Source organism: Lagopus leucura, unplaced genomic scaffold (genome assembly GCF_019238085.1).
Source record: "Lagopus leucura isolate 7727_CA_CO unplaced genomic scaffold, USGS_WTPT01 Super-Scaffold_100037, whole genome shotgun sequence".
Lineage (NCBI taxonomy): Eukaryota > Metazoa > Chordata > Aves > Galliformes > Phasianidae > Lagopus > Lagopus leucura.
The window spans coordinates 2,036,218-2,051,343 of NW_024962286.1; the positions used below are offsets into that span (position 1 = coordinate 2,036,218).

Sequence of the window (15,126 nt, forward strand, 5' to 3'; positions counted from 1 at the left end):
GGCCCCGAACGGGACACCCGCGGCCATAGGGTGACACGCGGGGGGGGCATTCCCTTTGCTCATACTTTTCCCATATCCACTCCCCCGAATTAAATTAAATTTGGCAGGACCCAAACAGCCTCCCCCCATCAAGAAAAGAACCCTAAACTCTACACCAGGGACTGCTATCACATTCAATCATTACCACCTCGGGGCGGGGAGGGGGGGTGGATAGGAGATGGTCACACCTGTTCACGCTTCCAAAACCCCAATACAATTAAACTCTGCTCTGCATCCATCTCTTCCAACCGGGTTTCCCATCCCAACCCCGCGTATCATTTCCATGGGGGGGAGTGAGAAACACAGCGGTGCAGCCATTGGTGCCCCGTGTGCCATAAAGAGGAAATAAAGGAACGGGAGGGAGAGGATGGGGGGCGAGATGCGAAACAGTAATGAGTCGTAAAAAAACATAAAGTCATAAAAACGCGCCGCGATAAGCGATGAAAAACAATAATTACAAGAAACAACAAGAAAATGAAGTGATTAATAATGCTTAATAACGCCAAGCCACCTGTCCGGCCTGATCCCAAACCCTGCTGCCATCCCCGCTCTGTTTCGGCACAGCGGCCCCGAACGGGACACCCGCGGCCATAGGGTGACACGCGGGGGGGTCATTCCTTTGCTGAAGCTCATCCCCCTCCTCCTATGCTTCACATCTGCTTGTAATTAATACGAGGCCTCGCCCAAAGTGTGGGCACCATCCTCAGCACCCCGTTAAATTGGGGGGGGTTCGTTTCCCCGTTCACCCCTCACGGTTCCACCTCGCATCTCCGGGTGCGGGGTGAAGCAAAGCAGCGCCATCACCCACCCGTGACCCTCCCTAATAAACCCCAAACGCTCACAAATGAAAGAACAACAACAAACGACAACAAAAAATAATAATAACTCGCTCTTAACAAGGATAAAAAAAAAATAAAATAAAAATAAATAAATAAAAAATAAAGTGAAGCCTCATGAATATATGCCCAGGGCTAGCTGGAGTGAGCCGTTTAAAGATGAAAGTGCAAAGAAATAAAGGCTCAATTTAATCTGCCTTAAAACCCTTCAACTTAACGTTTGTGCTGGGAACTCAGAGAGTGAGTACTGATTGGGGATAAATACATTTCTTAGCATGCCTTGGAGCTATTACACCCTTCTCCAACACAGCTCCCTATTCAACAGCCACAGTTTTCATTACCAGCTCTAATAAGTCTTAACATTATTAAATGCCAAGCAGACGATAGAAAGAAACAGGCGCAGGGTGGAAGCTTTCTTTAACACTTAAAAAGAGAGAGCATTTAGGGCTGTCTTCCTCCGGCTCCCCGCGAGGAGAACCCGCAAATGGAGCAAAGGCGTTTGGCAGGAGGAAAAAGGCCAAAACAAAGTTTTCCCCTCTCCTTTTTCTCCCTCCTCCCCCCCCCCCCCCCCACACCCATCATAAAAATGCTTTAAAAAAAAAAAAAAAAGGGGGGGGGAGGGAAATAAATAGGAAAAATAAAGCGAGGAATACAAACACCCAGCGCAGAGCTGGGAACGAGTGCCAGGAATGCGTTTATATATATTTAATAATAATTTGATATCAAACTTGGAGATCAATTCCCATGGAAGGGGCGTCGTTATTCCCGGCTCTAAAAGGAATAGCAAAACGCCGCCTCGGAACCCTTTACGAACTGACCGCTCATTAATTATCTTAATTGGGGCTGTTTAGAAACTTTTCTCCGTATTGATGGCTGCTGTTATTATTGGTGGTATTTTTTAATTGCTCTGACAGCCCCGCACCCGGTTTCACCGCTGCCCGCTGTTTCGGCAGCTCCGCAAAACCAAAGCTTTTTTAGGAGGTTTTTTTTTCCCTCAGATCCAAGCAGGAGAAGGAGAAAATGAAACGAACGGGAGCCCAGCAGCCCATCAATGATGATTTATCTCTGGGAATGGGCGCTCCGCGGGCTGCGGCAAAAGGGAATCAGCCCAAATGAGCGCTCGATTCAAAGCGGGTTCCGCAAAGCACCCGCGATTCGTTTTGATTTTAATTTTATTTTTATTTTTTCCCCGAGAGAAAACAAACTAAAGAAAATAACTAAACAGCAACGATCTGGAGATGTAAAAATCGTTACTTTTCCCAGCGATGCGACCCGGAGAAAAACCATCTCTCCGAAATGAAACCCGACGCATCGCGCGGTGACGCGGGGGCAGTTTTTCCCCCTTCCACACAATGGGCTCCGATTTGCAAATGAGTATCGCCTATTTCCAAATCACAAGCAACATTTTGCAACGTCCAACGGCTCGCCTTTTTTCCAACAGACGGTCCTATAATATTACAAAACTATCTAACAGCAGGGAGTTTTGAATAATTTATCTCCCTTTCTTCCCTTCCTTGGCCCTTTGTCCCAACTTTTTCTCCTCCTTGCAGAATTTTGAATGAGAATAGAGAAGCCCTCCCTCCCCCATCCTTCTACTCCATTTTTAAGGCAGCCTAGGGTTTTTCCCCTTCTCTGGGAATCTTTTGCTTATAAAGCTTCAATAGACTCGAAGGTCTTTGTAAGTGAAGTTCATCTTCAAGGTTGGAAAAAAAAGAGAGAGAGGGAGAGAGAGAGAAAGGGGGAGAGAGATCGGATCCTTAAAGAACCCCCTTTTGTGCACCTTCATTTAAACGTTTGATGGTGACACGGAGAAGCTTTTCTCGGCCCCGAATTCCCCGCACTTCAATATTCCTCCCCGCATTGTCCCGAACTGGGGAAAACTTTGCAGCCTAGTGAGAAACTTTGTGGAAGCTCCGTTGCCGATACGGCAAAGCGGCCCCCAAGCCTCGCAAGCCGGCCTCACCATCGCCATTTTGCCATCAATTCGGGGGCAAAAATAAACAGCAAAACCTTCATTCTTCAGGCTTTCCTACGGGACTTTGTAATTCCCGCTTTCCTCCCCCAAAAAGCGCTTGGACGCGACGAAATCATTCCGTGCCTAAAGCAAAACCTCCTTCCCGTCCCTCCAACTTCCCCCCTGGTTTCACAAAACCCTCATTGCCAAACTTGGATTATTTTCGCTAAAAATACCGGTTTCCCTTCTTCTTTTTTTTTTTTTTTTTTGGAAGGCTGAGGACTCATCTCCCCCATCCAGCCTGCCAAAATGACATTTCCAAAGCGCCACGAGCTCGAAAACCTCGCATTCCCCGCCCTCCCCCCCCCCCCCCCACAATGAGAGACAAGTGCAGTGTCACCGGGTCCCCCCTCACCAAGCTGCCCTCAAGCTTTCCACCAGCAGCCCCAGCTTTATTATCCCTATTTATTATTTGCCTATTTATTATTTCCCCCCGAGCCCGGTGCTGGTGGCTCTCGCTGCAGCCCCACAGCAGCGCGCATCCCGTGCTCTCTAATTGATATTGATTGGCCAAATCGGTCAACTGTCAGCCAGAGTTTCAGGGGACCACTTAGGGAGCAGGAGAGAAATCTGTTTAACAAATTCATTTAGGAATCAGAGATGCCTCCCCTCAGTCATCTCCCTTTATAAATAATTGATCTGGAGCGGCCGCGAGCGAAACACCGACAACTCTTCCGTGCGGGGATGAGAAAACATCACAACCCCAAAGGCTGGGTACCAGCAGCCCCAGCAGCATCACACCTTGGCTCTGCCATCAGCCCTACTTGGAAAGGACAGCTGTAAGGCTCTGCAGCCAATCCCTTTCTTATTCTCCATCTAAAAAGTGGTGGGCCGTGTTCCCAAAGGTTCCCCCCATCCTAAAGGTTCCCCCAGTCCAACCTGGGGCACGCGTGGCCGCCTCTACCTTTGTCGCCCAGGATGCCATCTATGCTGTGCTTGGCCTTCTTCTCCCCGTCTTCCTCCTTCTTGTCGCAGTCCTCCTCTTCCTCTTTCTTCCCGAATTTGATGCGTAGCACACGGCTAATCGAACTCACTAAACCTCAGACAGTCAAAGACAAGAAGGCAAGTATAAGCTGCCTGGGAACGGACGGGGGAAACCCAAGCTGGAGCCTCATACACATCAAGGGCACCTGCCCCTCTTTGCCCACTTTTATACCCCCACTGCTCTGCCAACTGCACCCAAGCACCCCTCAGTTCACCCAAGTGACGACAACTTGGGTGCCTGAAGATGGATGCATTCATCACCAACCCCAAAACACCTGGCCCTGCTCATGGAGTTGCACATCCCAGGGTTCCCACCTGCTTTGTGGCAGAGAAAATGACCCCTTGCATGAGGCTTGCAACCCTCAGTGGGACCAGGAAAGGCCCAGAAGTTTGGATTCAGCCTCCCCAGGGTCCCACTTTTGGGGATCTGTGCCCTGCAGAGCAGGCTCAGCTCCTTTGGAGCAAGAGAGGAACTCTGAGCCAAAGGAACCAGGACCTAAAAAACATCCAGACCCTCAGCACATCTCAACACTGGGGTACAGCATCATTTTCAGTGAGCGATGGCATTCCTGGATGAATGGAAGCACTGCTGTGCATCCTCAGTGAGCAAGACATGGGCTGAAGTCCCCCCGACTCTGCTTTGGGGTCTACCCCATGCAAGCTACCCTCAGGTTGGAGACCCTGGGACCCAGGGAGCTGGGATAACTTGGAAAAACCGCTTTGGTTTTCATCCCTCCCCATGCAGAGCAAGGAGCAAGAGGATGCTGGAGACAACCATGCCCCAAAACGCCTTTTTGGGATCACGGGTGGCCTTACAGCCAAGCTGCCTTCTCACCTGAGGGCACAGTGCTGCGGTCGCAGTGTCCATCCTTCAGCAGCCTGTCCCGGATCTCCCAGCTGAACATCCCAGGGTTTTCCCTCTTGTATTCCTCGATTTTCTTCTCCACGTCGGGAGTCGCAACCTGCTTTTGTGGTCAATGGCCAGCGGTGCGTGCATGAGCAGAGAGAGGGAAGGGGAGAGAGAGAAAAAGCCCTTTTAATTGAAAAATTACACCGGGCTGCTAGCTTTGGGGGCAAAAACATGAAAAATAGTTGAATTTGAGGGATGGGAAGGGAAGAAAATAAAGCTGGGGAGAGGTATGAGCTTGTCCCCCAGGTGTGGATTCCATTTGCCCTCCTTAAAATTAAAGGACAAGGAGATGGCAAAGATGGGTTTAACCTGAGATGGAAGGAAGGAGGGGATGCGAGGGATGCTTTTTTGGGGGGTGCTGTGTAAACCTGAAAGCAAACGGGCCGAAGGAAACGCTTGAATGCTTGCCACTTGTTGCACGCTGAAAACCCCGTTAATTTATTCCCATCCTGCTGCCCGGCGCTGTTTTCTCCCCATCTTTGCTCAAAACCCGTTCGTTTCGTTCATCCCTAAATTCACCCCTTCTCGTCCCAAAAGAAGATCCCTCCCCGGCTGCTTCCTAGCACCGCGTATCGGGCCCGTAACGCGGCCCCACATTGCACTCACCCTGGGCTTGCTGCCCCCGATGGCCCCGGGTCGGATGGAGCCCGTCTCTTGGTACCTGCAGAGGATTTTGGAAACGCAGCCGTGGGAGACCCTGAGCTGCCTGGAAATCACGCAGGGCCGGATCCCGTGGTGAGCCATCTCCACGATCTTGTGGCGGATGTGGTTGGGCAACGGGCGCCCGTTGATGAAAACCCCTCCGAGTTGATTCACCCGGCCCTGGCCCAGCGGGGTGGACACTGGGAACGGGGGAAGAAAATGGTGAAAAAGGGCAAAAAAAAAATCCGTCAAAATTCCACGCATCCCTCCCCGCGCCTCCAGTTTGCATCCCAGAGATTTGCACCTCTCCACCGTGTCCTAAAATAGGGGCAAAACCTCTCCCGTCCCATGGAATTGGTTTTTATCCCGTATCCCCGCGGTGCCCTTCGCTGTAGGGGAAAGTTTTGCCGTTGAAAATAGGAGCCGCGCATCGCATCACCCCTCCGTCCCCTCGGGGTTACAGAACTTGGGGCGTTTCACACCTACACTTTGAACCAGAGCCGAAAGAGGAGAAGATTTAAAACCTGGTGGCAAAGCCAGATAGGATTAAAAAAAGAAAAAGAAAAAGGAAAAGGAAAAAAGTTCGCACTTCTCCCCGAAAGCGCGCAGCGCTCCTCGCTCGCAATGAGGAGCTCCGCGTCCCCGATGAGGGGCTCCGCGCTCCGAATTAATGAGGGGCTCTCTGTTGGCGACCCAACTTTTGGGAAACAGGCTCTCGAAATCCCCTCGAGGGTTTCTTTCTGTGGGTTCGGAGGAGCCGCGATGCGCGGCACCTGCGGGGTCGGTATTTCGCGCTGTAGATTTCGGAGATTAATACGATTTCACAGGCTTGGAAATTAGGGAGGGGGGGGGAAAATTAAAAGAAAAAAAAATACGGAGGGAAGAACTCAGCTGCGCAATTTGCAGCGAGGCTGGAGGGGGCGAGGGGGTGATTTTCTCTTTACAAAGAAAAGTCGATTCCAGAAATTGCCTCGCGATTTAACAAGAATCATGCACCACTAATTCAAAGTCACTTGGCCAGCACTCCCTGGATATATCATTATCGACAGATAACACTCGAGTGGCCAATTTTACATTCAAGAGGTACTAAAACCGCCGCCCGCTCTCTCTTTTCATTATTCCCAGTCATGTTGTGCAAATATTGTTGTAATCCTTTGATCCTTTCCCTTGCCGTCTGTTTTACTTCATTTGCTACAGAAAAGCACTTCAGCAAATCCCCCCAGCTTGTATGTTTTGCAGTCTGCGTGGCTTTCCCCAGCTCTGAGTTTCGCCACTTGATCACGGTCTGTATGAAATTCTCCTCTTTAATAAATGCGGGGAAAGGGCTCCTGCTTTAATTCTGATTTTTTTTTATTATTATTTTTTTATTATTTTTTTTTCTAAATTTATTATTATTCCCTCGCACAGCTTTGGGCAGAAATCATAAACCGGGCGGCCGCACAAAGGGAAAGAAAACGACGGGGGAAGTTGGTGGCTCCGCAGTGGAGATGTCATCCCCATGGATGACACTTCTCGAGGTGACAGCTCCCGTTTCCCCCCCTTTTTCCTCGGCCGAAGCACCGCATCTGTTCCCAGCCCCAAAGCTCCGGCTTTGGCTTTTATTTTCCTGGGGAGAAGTTTGGAAACAATCGGTTTTTCTTGCTTTTTTTTTTTTTTTTCTCCCTCCTCCTTTCTTTCTCTATAGGGCCGGGACTCTTTGAGTTTGGGAAACGATAATAGTAGCCACACCAAGAAAGGGCGAGCCTAAAACCCGCTCCTAACTCCTCGAAAAGGAAGGAAAAATAAAGAGCCAAGCGGCACCAGCCGCTCGAGGAAAGGCACGGCGTGAGAAAAGAGCTCCGACCTCCCCAAAGTTGGATGCTCCGCACAGGATCCCCCCCCCCCCCCCAACCTCCCGTCCTCACCCAACTCACCTCTCCCCTCTTTCAAATCCATCCCAAATTCATCTATCTGAAGTTGTCCTCGCACACGTTAAGATAGATATACCTACCTTCTAAAGGGAAGCCGGTGCGAGGGTAGTTTTGCCCCGGCGCCGGGCGCATCATCCGCGGTACCGTCCCGGGGAGCGCTGCCATAGCGGGGGGCGGCGGAGCGGCTCCGTACGGATCGGGGTCACCCCCGAACCCCGGGAGAGCCGAAAGATCAACGGGTTTTTTCCTTCTCTGTTGGTCCCAATGAAGCTGGAAGGGCTTTCGATGGTTTTCCAGCCCCGGCGGCTGTTTTTTTTTTTAAAAAAAACAAAAACAAAAACCAAACAAACCCAAACGAACAAGGGAGAAATCATTGCTCCGAATGAATGAAAACAATAATAATTAAAAAATCGTCATCAGAGGAATCGTTAACGAGGTGTGTGAGGGGGGGGGGGGGTGAAATGATGGGGGGTGAGGGGTGAAAGGAGAAGGGGGTGGAGTGGGGGCGGGCGGCCGAGAAATATCACCCACCAGAAATCCCTCGGAAAGTTTTCGGGCTATGTCACAACCGGCCTGAGCGGGCGCTCCGGAGGAATGTAACCCAGACTGCAGGGAGAAGCAGACACATCCAAAGTTGCCTCGGTGCTGGGTTGGGCTTAAGGATGGGGGGGCGTAGGGGGAGCTGAGTTTTTCCCCCTCAAGCTGAGTTGTTTCTTTTTTTTTCCCCTTATTTTTGTTACCGCTGCTTTATTTTTTTTTTCACCTCCCCACCCATCCACCCTCCTTGCCTCTTTTTTTTTTTTTATTATTTTTTTGGTGGTGTTTCGGAGATGGGTGGGAGGAGGGTTTGGAAGTTGTTAAAGAGCCCAACTTGGGGCGGTGTGGGGAGGATAGAAGGAGCCCCGGCGCTGTGATAGGCTCCGGCTCCTTTCTTTTATTCATGACCGGGGATGGGGGTACCGCGCCGGGGCTGAGGGACCAATAAGAGGCAGCAGCTTCCCAACACGCAGGCAAATCTACGGGCTCGGGTTATTTTGTTAGACGCTATTATTCATTACTAGGCTTGGCTTCTTTTTGATGGAAAGCTGGGGCTCATCCCCCCCCCCCCCCCCATCACCCCAACGGTCCAAATATGCCAAATGGTTTCCAAATACACCAAATCCCCCATCGCAAACGACCCCCCCCCGAAGCTTCTGGGGTGGGGTTTGAGGTAATGGGTTCCAAATATCCCAAATATCCTATAGCAAAAACTCCCCCCTCCCCGCCCCCCGAAGCTTCTGGGGTGAAGTTTGGGGTGATGGCTTCCAAATACACTGAATATCCCATAGCAAACTGCCCCCCCAGAAGCTTCTGGGGTGGGTTTGGGGTGATGGGTTTCAAATATACCAAATCCCCCATAACAAACGACCCCCCCCCCCCCCCCCCAAGTTTCGGGGGTGGGATGGGGGTGATGGATTCCAAACATGCCAAATCCCCCATAGCAAACTGGTCCCCCCCAGAAGCTTCTGGGGTGAGGTTTGGGGTGATGGGTTCCAAATACATGAAATATCCCATAGCAAACTGCCCCCCACCCCCCCGAAGCTTCTGGGGTGGGTTTGGGGTGATGGCTTTCATCCCTGCTGTTCCCAATGTTTGAGGATGCATCGCACCTGCCTTTCAGAGTCCCTTCCACATCATCCCCCCCTTCCCCACATAGGGACGAAATGACACCCAAACCCCTCCACTCTGCTCTCCGTAGCTTCCGACGCATCTCCTTCATTAGCATCCTTAATGAATTGGATCATCCCTACTGGTCCCATAGGATAGAACGGGTAGAAACGCGGTTCTGCCCCGAACTGCCCTCTCGCTCTTTCCTTCCCGTCACCCAGGTGCCATAGGGGCGGTTCTCGGCCCTGTGACCCGGGACGGGCTGAACAAATACCCAATGTTTTCCCCCAAAAAAGTGGGAATGGGGCAGGAATCCTCCTCTCAGCGGGGCATGACGCCAGGGCTCGCGAACCCTTTTGTTTGCAGCTGTAAAAGGACTTTCCGTGCAAACCGCTGGAAACTTCTCTTTCCCCCCTCCTTTAAAAAAGAAGAGTCCTGGGGGGGGGGGGGAAATGAAGCAGCCAGAGCCACTTCTGAGCTGTCTGGACCCAAAATGCGGTCCCTAAATTACCCCCTGGCTCCCCTGAGGGCACCAATACCCCCTAATCCCCCCCCCCCCCCCCCCCCCCCCCCCCTTTTCTTTTTCTGTGCTTTGATGCCCCACCGCATCTTCGTCGCTCGCACTCTTCCTCTGCCCCTCTCCCCGCCTTCCCGGTGTAAACAGGTAAATATGTTTGTGAATCGAAAGCTCGTGCCGAAAATACTCGGAAAAATAAAGAGGAAAAAGGGGGAAGAGAATGTGAGGGGAAAAGGGGGGAAATAGGAGAGAGAAAAGAAGGGGGAAAAGGGGAGGAAGGAGGAGAAAAAGGAGAAAAGAGGGGAGAATGGGAGAAAATGGAGGGAAAAGGAGAAAAAAGGGGGGGAAAGGGAAAAAAAAAAAAGGAAATGGGGGGAGAAAGGGAAAAGGGGGAGGGGGGGAATGGGGGAAAAAAAGAGAAAATAAAGAGGAAGAAATAAAGGGGAAAAAAAGGAAGGCTGAAATTCTTCCCGAGGTGTCAAGTTCCTCCCAAAGTCTCCTAATCTCGTTCCCGTGGGTTGGGGATCCGGCTAACAAAAATAAAGACCTTCTCCCCCCCCCTCCCCTCCGGCCCCAAAAGTGCCGATTCTGGAAGTTTTAGGCACAAAAATAACGGGGGAAGGGAACGATCCTGGCGCTCCTTCTCTGCCGCCTTCCTTCAGCGCGGCCGTCATTCAATGGTTTGCCATTCATTGGGTCAGAGCCTGGGAATAAAGTTGAAAATTCAATATTAATACTAAAAAAAAAAAAAAATTTTTTTTTTTTTTTTTCTTCTTTTTTTTTTTTTTTTTGGCTTCTGCTCTGCTTCATTACCCACGTTGACAAAGGAGAGACCCCTTCTTTTCTCTCCTGGGAGCAGCGAGCAATAGATTAAAACAAGCATCAATCAGGAAAAGGAGCAAGGAAACTGCTTAAAGGAGCAGGGCGGAATTCCTCCCCGCTTCCCCACTTCCCTGCACATCTCCATGGTTTCCTAAGGTATGTTTCTGGTTGATAAATGCCCCTGTATCTCTGGTCCCTTTGGGGGAACGGCTGTAAATCAGCGCTGAAAGGCAGCTCGTAAGCAGGAGGGAATGGGGTTGGGGCTGGTTTTGGGGAGCATCTCACCTCTGCGCTGCCAGAGGATGGGAGAGGGGGGTTGTAAGGGATCCCAATGGGAGCAAAAGGGCTCTGGGGTGAATTCTGCCCTATAGGACGATGCACCCAGGGGGGTTAATGCTCCCTTATAGAAAGGCACATCCAGGTTAGCCCTAAACCCACAGATAGGAGCACTGGGGGATCCCCAACCCCACCAATGTGCACCGTGCTCCCATGGACACCCTCTTAACCCAAATAAAGTCCTTCTTTTGCTTTTTTTGCCCCCTTTTTCCCCCTAGAAAATTCAATCTCTAGAGCAACGCAGATCTAGAATCGAGCCATCCTTGGATGATAAGCAAGCAGCAGCTCATGCTGAAACCTGGAGGATTTAATCGCCGATACTTTCCCCCACAAGTAGGGAAAATGCAGGAAAAAAATAATAATATAAAAAAAAAAACCCAACCCCAAACCGCCTGGGGATGAATTATTTAATGAAAAGTTGCTACCTTCTGCAATTACAAGAAGATTACTAATGTGGGAAGGTTTTCCATTTGAGATCCTGGAGTAATAAGCATTATTTTTGTAAGCGATTATCCAATAAATCTCTCTTTAAAGGGCGATAAATCCACCTTGAAAACCAGGGGATTTAAAAAAAAATATTTCAGAGGGGCTTCCGCATTTTTCAAAATGACCATTGGAGAAAAGCAGAGGAACGCATTGAGGCTGAAGTGTTTGTTTTGTCAGAAAGGAGAGGAGGGATATTTGCAGAGCTCGAAGCGGGCGCAGGAAAGCTGGGAAAGCAGGACGGTGTTTGAGGGCTCCTTGGCAGGGAAGCAAAGTTAACGCACACGAATGCTCAGGGCTGCAAAAACTCGTGTGTGGTTTGTGTTATTGGGCAGCTGGAGGAGATGCAGACTGGGTGCAGTGACTGCTTGAGCACCCTGCAGCTCCCCAGGGTGAAGCACGGCACCCATCTCGTGGGTAGAGCCCAAAACCCAATGGTTATCAAAGACCTTTGGCCAACGCGTGGGGATGCAAACTGAATTCAGTGCACTGTTTGCTGCAGCTGGGTTAGAAAAGGCAAAGAGGTCAGGGAAAGAAAGCTAAGGGCTGAGTGCTCTGCTCCAGACTTCGACACTTTGCTTGCAAGGTCTCCATCCTCTGCGTTCCTCTTTCTTAGGGATTATTTGCAAGGGATGCTCCCAAGTTCCCTTCTGTGGAGGAGGAACATTCCATGCAATCTGACCATGGAGCCCTGAAGTTGGGTGAAAACACTTCCCACTTCCATCCTGCTTCTAATCCTGCATCATTTCTCACTGCAGAATGCCCTTGCAAATCCTCCCCCAGTTCTGTAGAGAGCCCAGTTGGCCATGCTGCCAGTTGATGCACATAACCAGAGTTCTGATCTTTCTCCTAAGACAAAAAAACCCAAGAGCAAAACTCCTCTCCCCATCCAGACACCAAACAAAAGGCAAAGTGTCACAACAGCACTGGGCTCTGCCTCTCTGCTGGGTCAGGTTTAATTTGCCCACAGTGAAGTATTAATAGGATGTAAGCTGCGTCCTTGAGCAATTACCTTATCAAAGCATAACATCTATGGAATGAGCAAAGTATTTTCATTAAACAAATCAAAATAATAAGGCTGGCAATGGCCTTGTTCATTCTTTGAACCTCTAAGTGGCTTTTGAGACGTTCTGCAGCTCCACACCAACTTCTATTCCTCTTAGCTTTTCTAAAGCAGATTAACTCCTCCTTGCTGAAAGGCTCACTTCTCTTTCTGATGGGGTGCACGGACTAATTGGGTTTACTCTACAACAGGAATCCTGTGCTCCCCTCCCATGTCCCATTCCACATGGGTTTTGGAGCAGAGAAGAGGCTTTCTGCCAGGCAGATGACTTGCATGGAGAGCAGCACTGCATGGGAGGAGATGCTGGAGCACAGCGGCGGTGCAAGCAAGAGGGGTTTTCCTCTTCAACTGAACCGTCCCCATTCAGAACACTATTTTAAGGGAAAGAGAGCACCTGCCATCCAATATGCAAGATGCCCCTTCACAGGATGTACACTCAGATCCCTCATCATGTGGAAAAGCAGCTCACCAGCTCCCACATTAGTCCCACTCCAGTGCTCTCCCCCATAAAGACGTCACTCTTCCCTGCTTGCACTGCTGGGCACACAACAAGCCATTGCACCCACAGCTGGTTGAATGCAAGGCTGAAGCCCCGCTGCAGCTACAGCTCACTTCCTTCAACCTCAGGCTTTATGAAACCTCAGCCCAGAGCCAGGGAAACCACCCAACCATTAGGGTTGGAAAGGACCTCTGAGATCATCCAGTCCAACAGCCCGTCCACCACCACTATTGCCCTGCAAGGAGCCGTGTGCATGGCAGAGACCCAACACAAAGGGCTGGTTTGGTCTTTCTTGAAGTGTAAGGAATCAGATGGAACCAAACTGCATATTTGTCTGGGTGAATTAAAGCACAATCCTCTCTTCCCAGAGGGAGAGGTTGCCTCATATTTATACATTTAGTCTTACAGGTGTAAAATAACTTCCCTTTATGCTTATATAATAATTTTTTCATTTGAATTTCAAGGCTTTATTCCCTTCTTTGGATTCAAGTCTCCTACCTGAACCTGATTCTCCATATTGCCATTAATTCCTTCATCACAGAAATGAATTCCATTTAATTCTCTATAGTGGTAGTGTTAAGGCAGATCAAAAAAATGCATTTGCAGAGACTTCCACCTCTTCTCCCGCATGGTTTCCAGATCAACTCTGCCTTGAAAATACTTGAATTCAAAACCATGGCACCATCCATCCCACCCAGTGCTCCAGCACTGAGCCCAGGTGACTGCAGCCAGCCCTACAGCCTACAGAATGAATGAGAAGAAAAAGCAACTGTAAAACCCTGCAAACATGCTGATAAAAATACATATCAGAATATTGCTGTGTTGATAGACTTGAAGCCGTAGAGCAAAGCTATACAATTGCTAGGGTTTTTAAATTAATTTCTTTGAAAATATTAATAGCCTTACAGCTTGCTTTATTTCTGCTTTTGGTCTATGAGCTCAGGAGAGACAAACAAACTCTTTCTATACAAACTCTACCCAGGCAATGAGGAGATAATGGTGTTTCTTCTCAAATAGGTGTTCTTAGAGAATAGAAATTGGTAAAAGCAGGGTGATATTGGTTGTTGTGCAAAAGCTCTAGAGGATGATGGTGGTTTTCCATCATGCGTAGGGTCTGATGCGGCCTCACACCCTGGGCTTTAGGCTTAGGGCTGCTCCTTGACCTGTCCTCATCCTGGATGGTAGGGGAAAAGGGCTGAATGCATCTAAATCATCCACATCATGTTGTATGGAGTGGGATTTGAGTCGACTTTCCCCAAAGCAGAGCTCTTCCCTGGTCGTTTCCAAACCTGCAGAACCTGTATGGGTGCTCAGCAGGCAGCAGGGAGGGCTGTTGGCTCCTTTCATCCTCTGCTTTTTGTGATGCTTGCCTCGTTTCCCCGTGGGTGCTGTTTCTTCTGGACCTGTGTGAGAGCCACTGATCCCCCATTATGGTCTGTTCCTGCCTCCTAACTGCCACGCTGCAATTTAAGCAAGGCTTTACATCCCTTCTCAAAACCTCAGATGGAAATTTTGGGCCCTTCCAGCCCCTGATGAAGAAGGGATGAAATGAGCACAGGGGAAGAAAAGGTTAAAACTCAACCTTCAATTCCCTTCCATTCACACCAGGTAGCTTCTAATTACCCCCAATGGGAGAGGTCAGGAGGTGGGAGGAGGCTGCCACAATGAGGGAAAAATGTTTTATTGGCAACCGAGTTAAGGGCTCCCACCCTTGCACCCCGCTAAGGCCCTTGGTGGTAATACTTTTGGCCAGGTGTTTTTTCAATAGGAAAAAAAAAAAAAAGGCTTCTATGGGTTGGTTTTATCATGTTAATGTGAGGGTGCATTTCTTGAGACCAACTGGATGCCATTAGCTTGGGCAACATCAGAAGGGGAACTGCTGTCCCCGCTTGGCTGTAGCAATGGGTGCATCCTGAAGGTGATCCTTCTTCCATATCAGTGCCCAGAAGTGCTGGGAATGAGGGGTTATTGCCTTTTTTTTTGTGCTGTGGGAAGAGCTTCTGCAAAAATGCTTTCTCATTTGGGGTTGAGCACCATTGTAAGAGCACTGTTTGCTTCCCTAACGTGAAACTCGGTGTCGTTTTGTCTTCCTTTTAAAATGTTGGGTGTTTTGTTTTTTTTTTTAGCCATTTTTTTCCTCATCCTATAATACTGATTATGCTGTGAGACAAAACATTAAAGGAGAAAAATCCCGATCTACAAAATGCATAATTTTTTTGTCTGAAGGAGATAAGTCTTCAGAAAACACAGAAGGAAATTTGCACGCGGCTCAGCCTCGTTGTGCTTAATCTCATGCAATAATCACTGCTGCTTGGGTTGGCAGTGGAATAATTAAACAGATATTAAAATTGCAATCAGCTGTCACTGGGGTCTAATAGAAACGTGGGGTGATCAACATCTGCACCTCTGTCTGGAGGTGAGAAG

The 15,126-nt window shown here is 49.4% G+C and overlaps 1 protein-coding gene across 4 annotated transcripts in view; it reads right to left on the bottom strand.

Annotated features, from left to right (window-relative positions):
• The window catches only part of PAX7 (paired box 7), an 88,410-nt gene extending 80,473 nt beyond the window's left edge, over positions 1-7,937 (bottom strand). The window contains exons 1-5 of one of the 4 annotated variants that reach the window (XM_042883383.1): positions 7,867-7,937; positions 7,416-7,641; positions 5,390-5,625; positions 4,709-4,835; positions 3,794-3,922 (exon numbers count right to left, since the gene is read on the bottom strand). In XM_042883383.1, coding sequence (XP_042739317.1) covers positions 3,794-3,922; positions 4,709-4,835; positions 5,390-5,625; positions 7,416-7,500 — 577 coding nt within the window. In that variant the 5' untranslated portion in view covers positions 7,501-7,641; positions 7,867-7,937. Of the gene's footprint in view, positions 1-3,793; positions 3,929-4,708; positions 4,839-5,389; positions 5,626-7,415; positions 7,642-7,866 lie in introns of all 4 variants that reach the window. The other 3 variants (XM_042883381.1, XM_042883382.1, XM_042883380.1) reach the window with 3 other exon arrangements.
• Between the last annotated feature and the right edge of the window lie 7,189 nt (positions 7,938-15,126).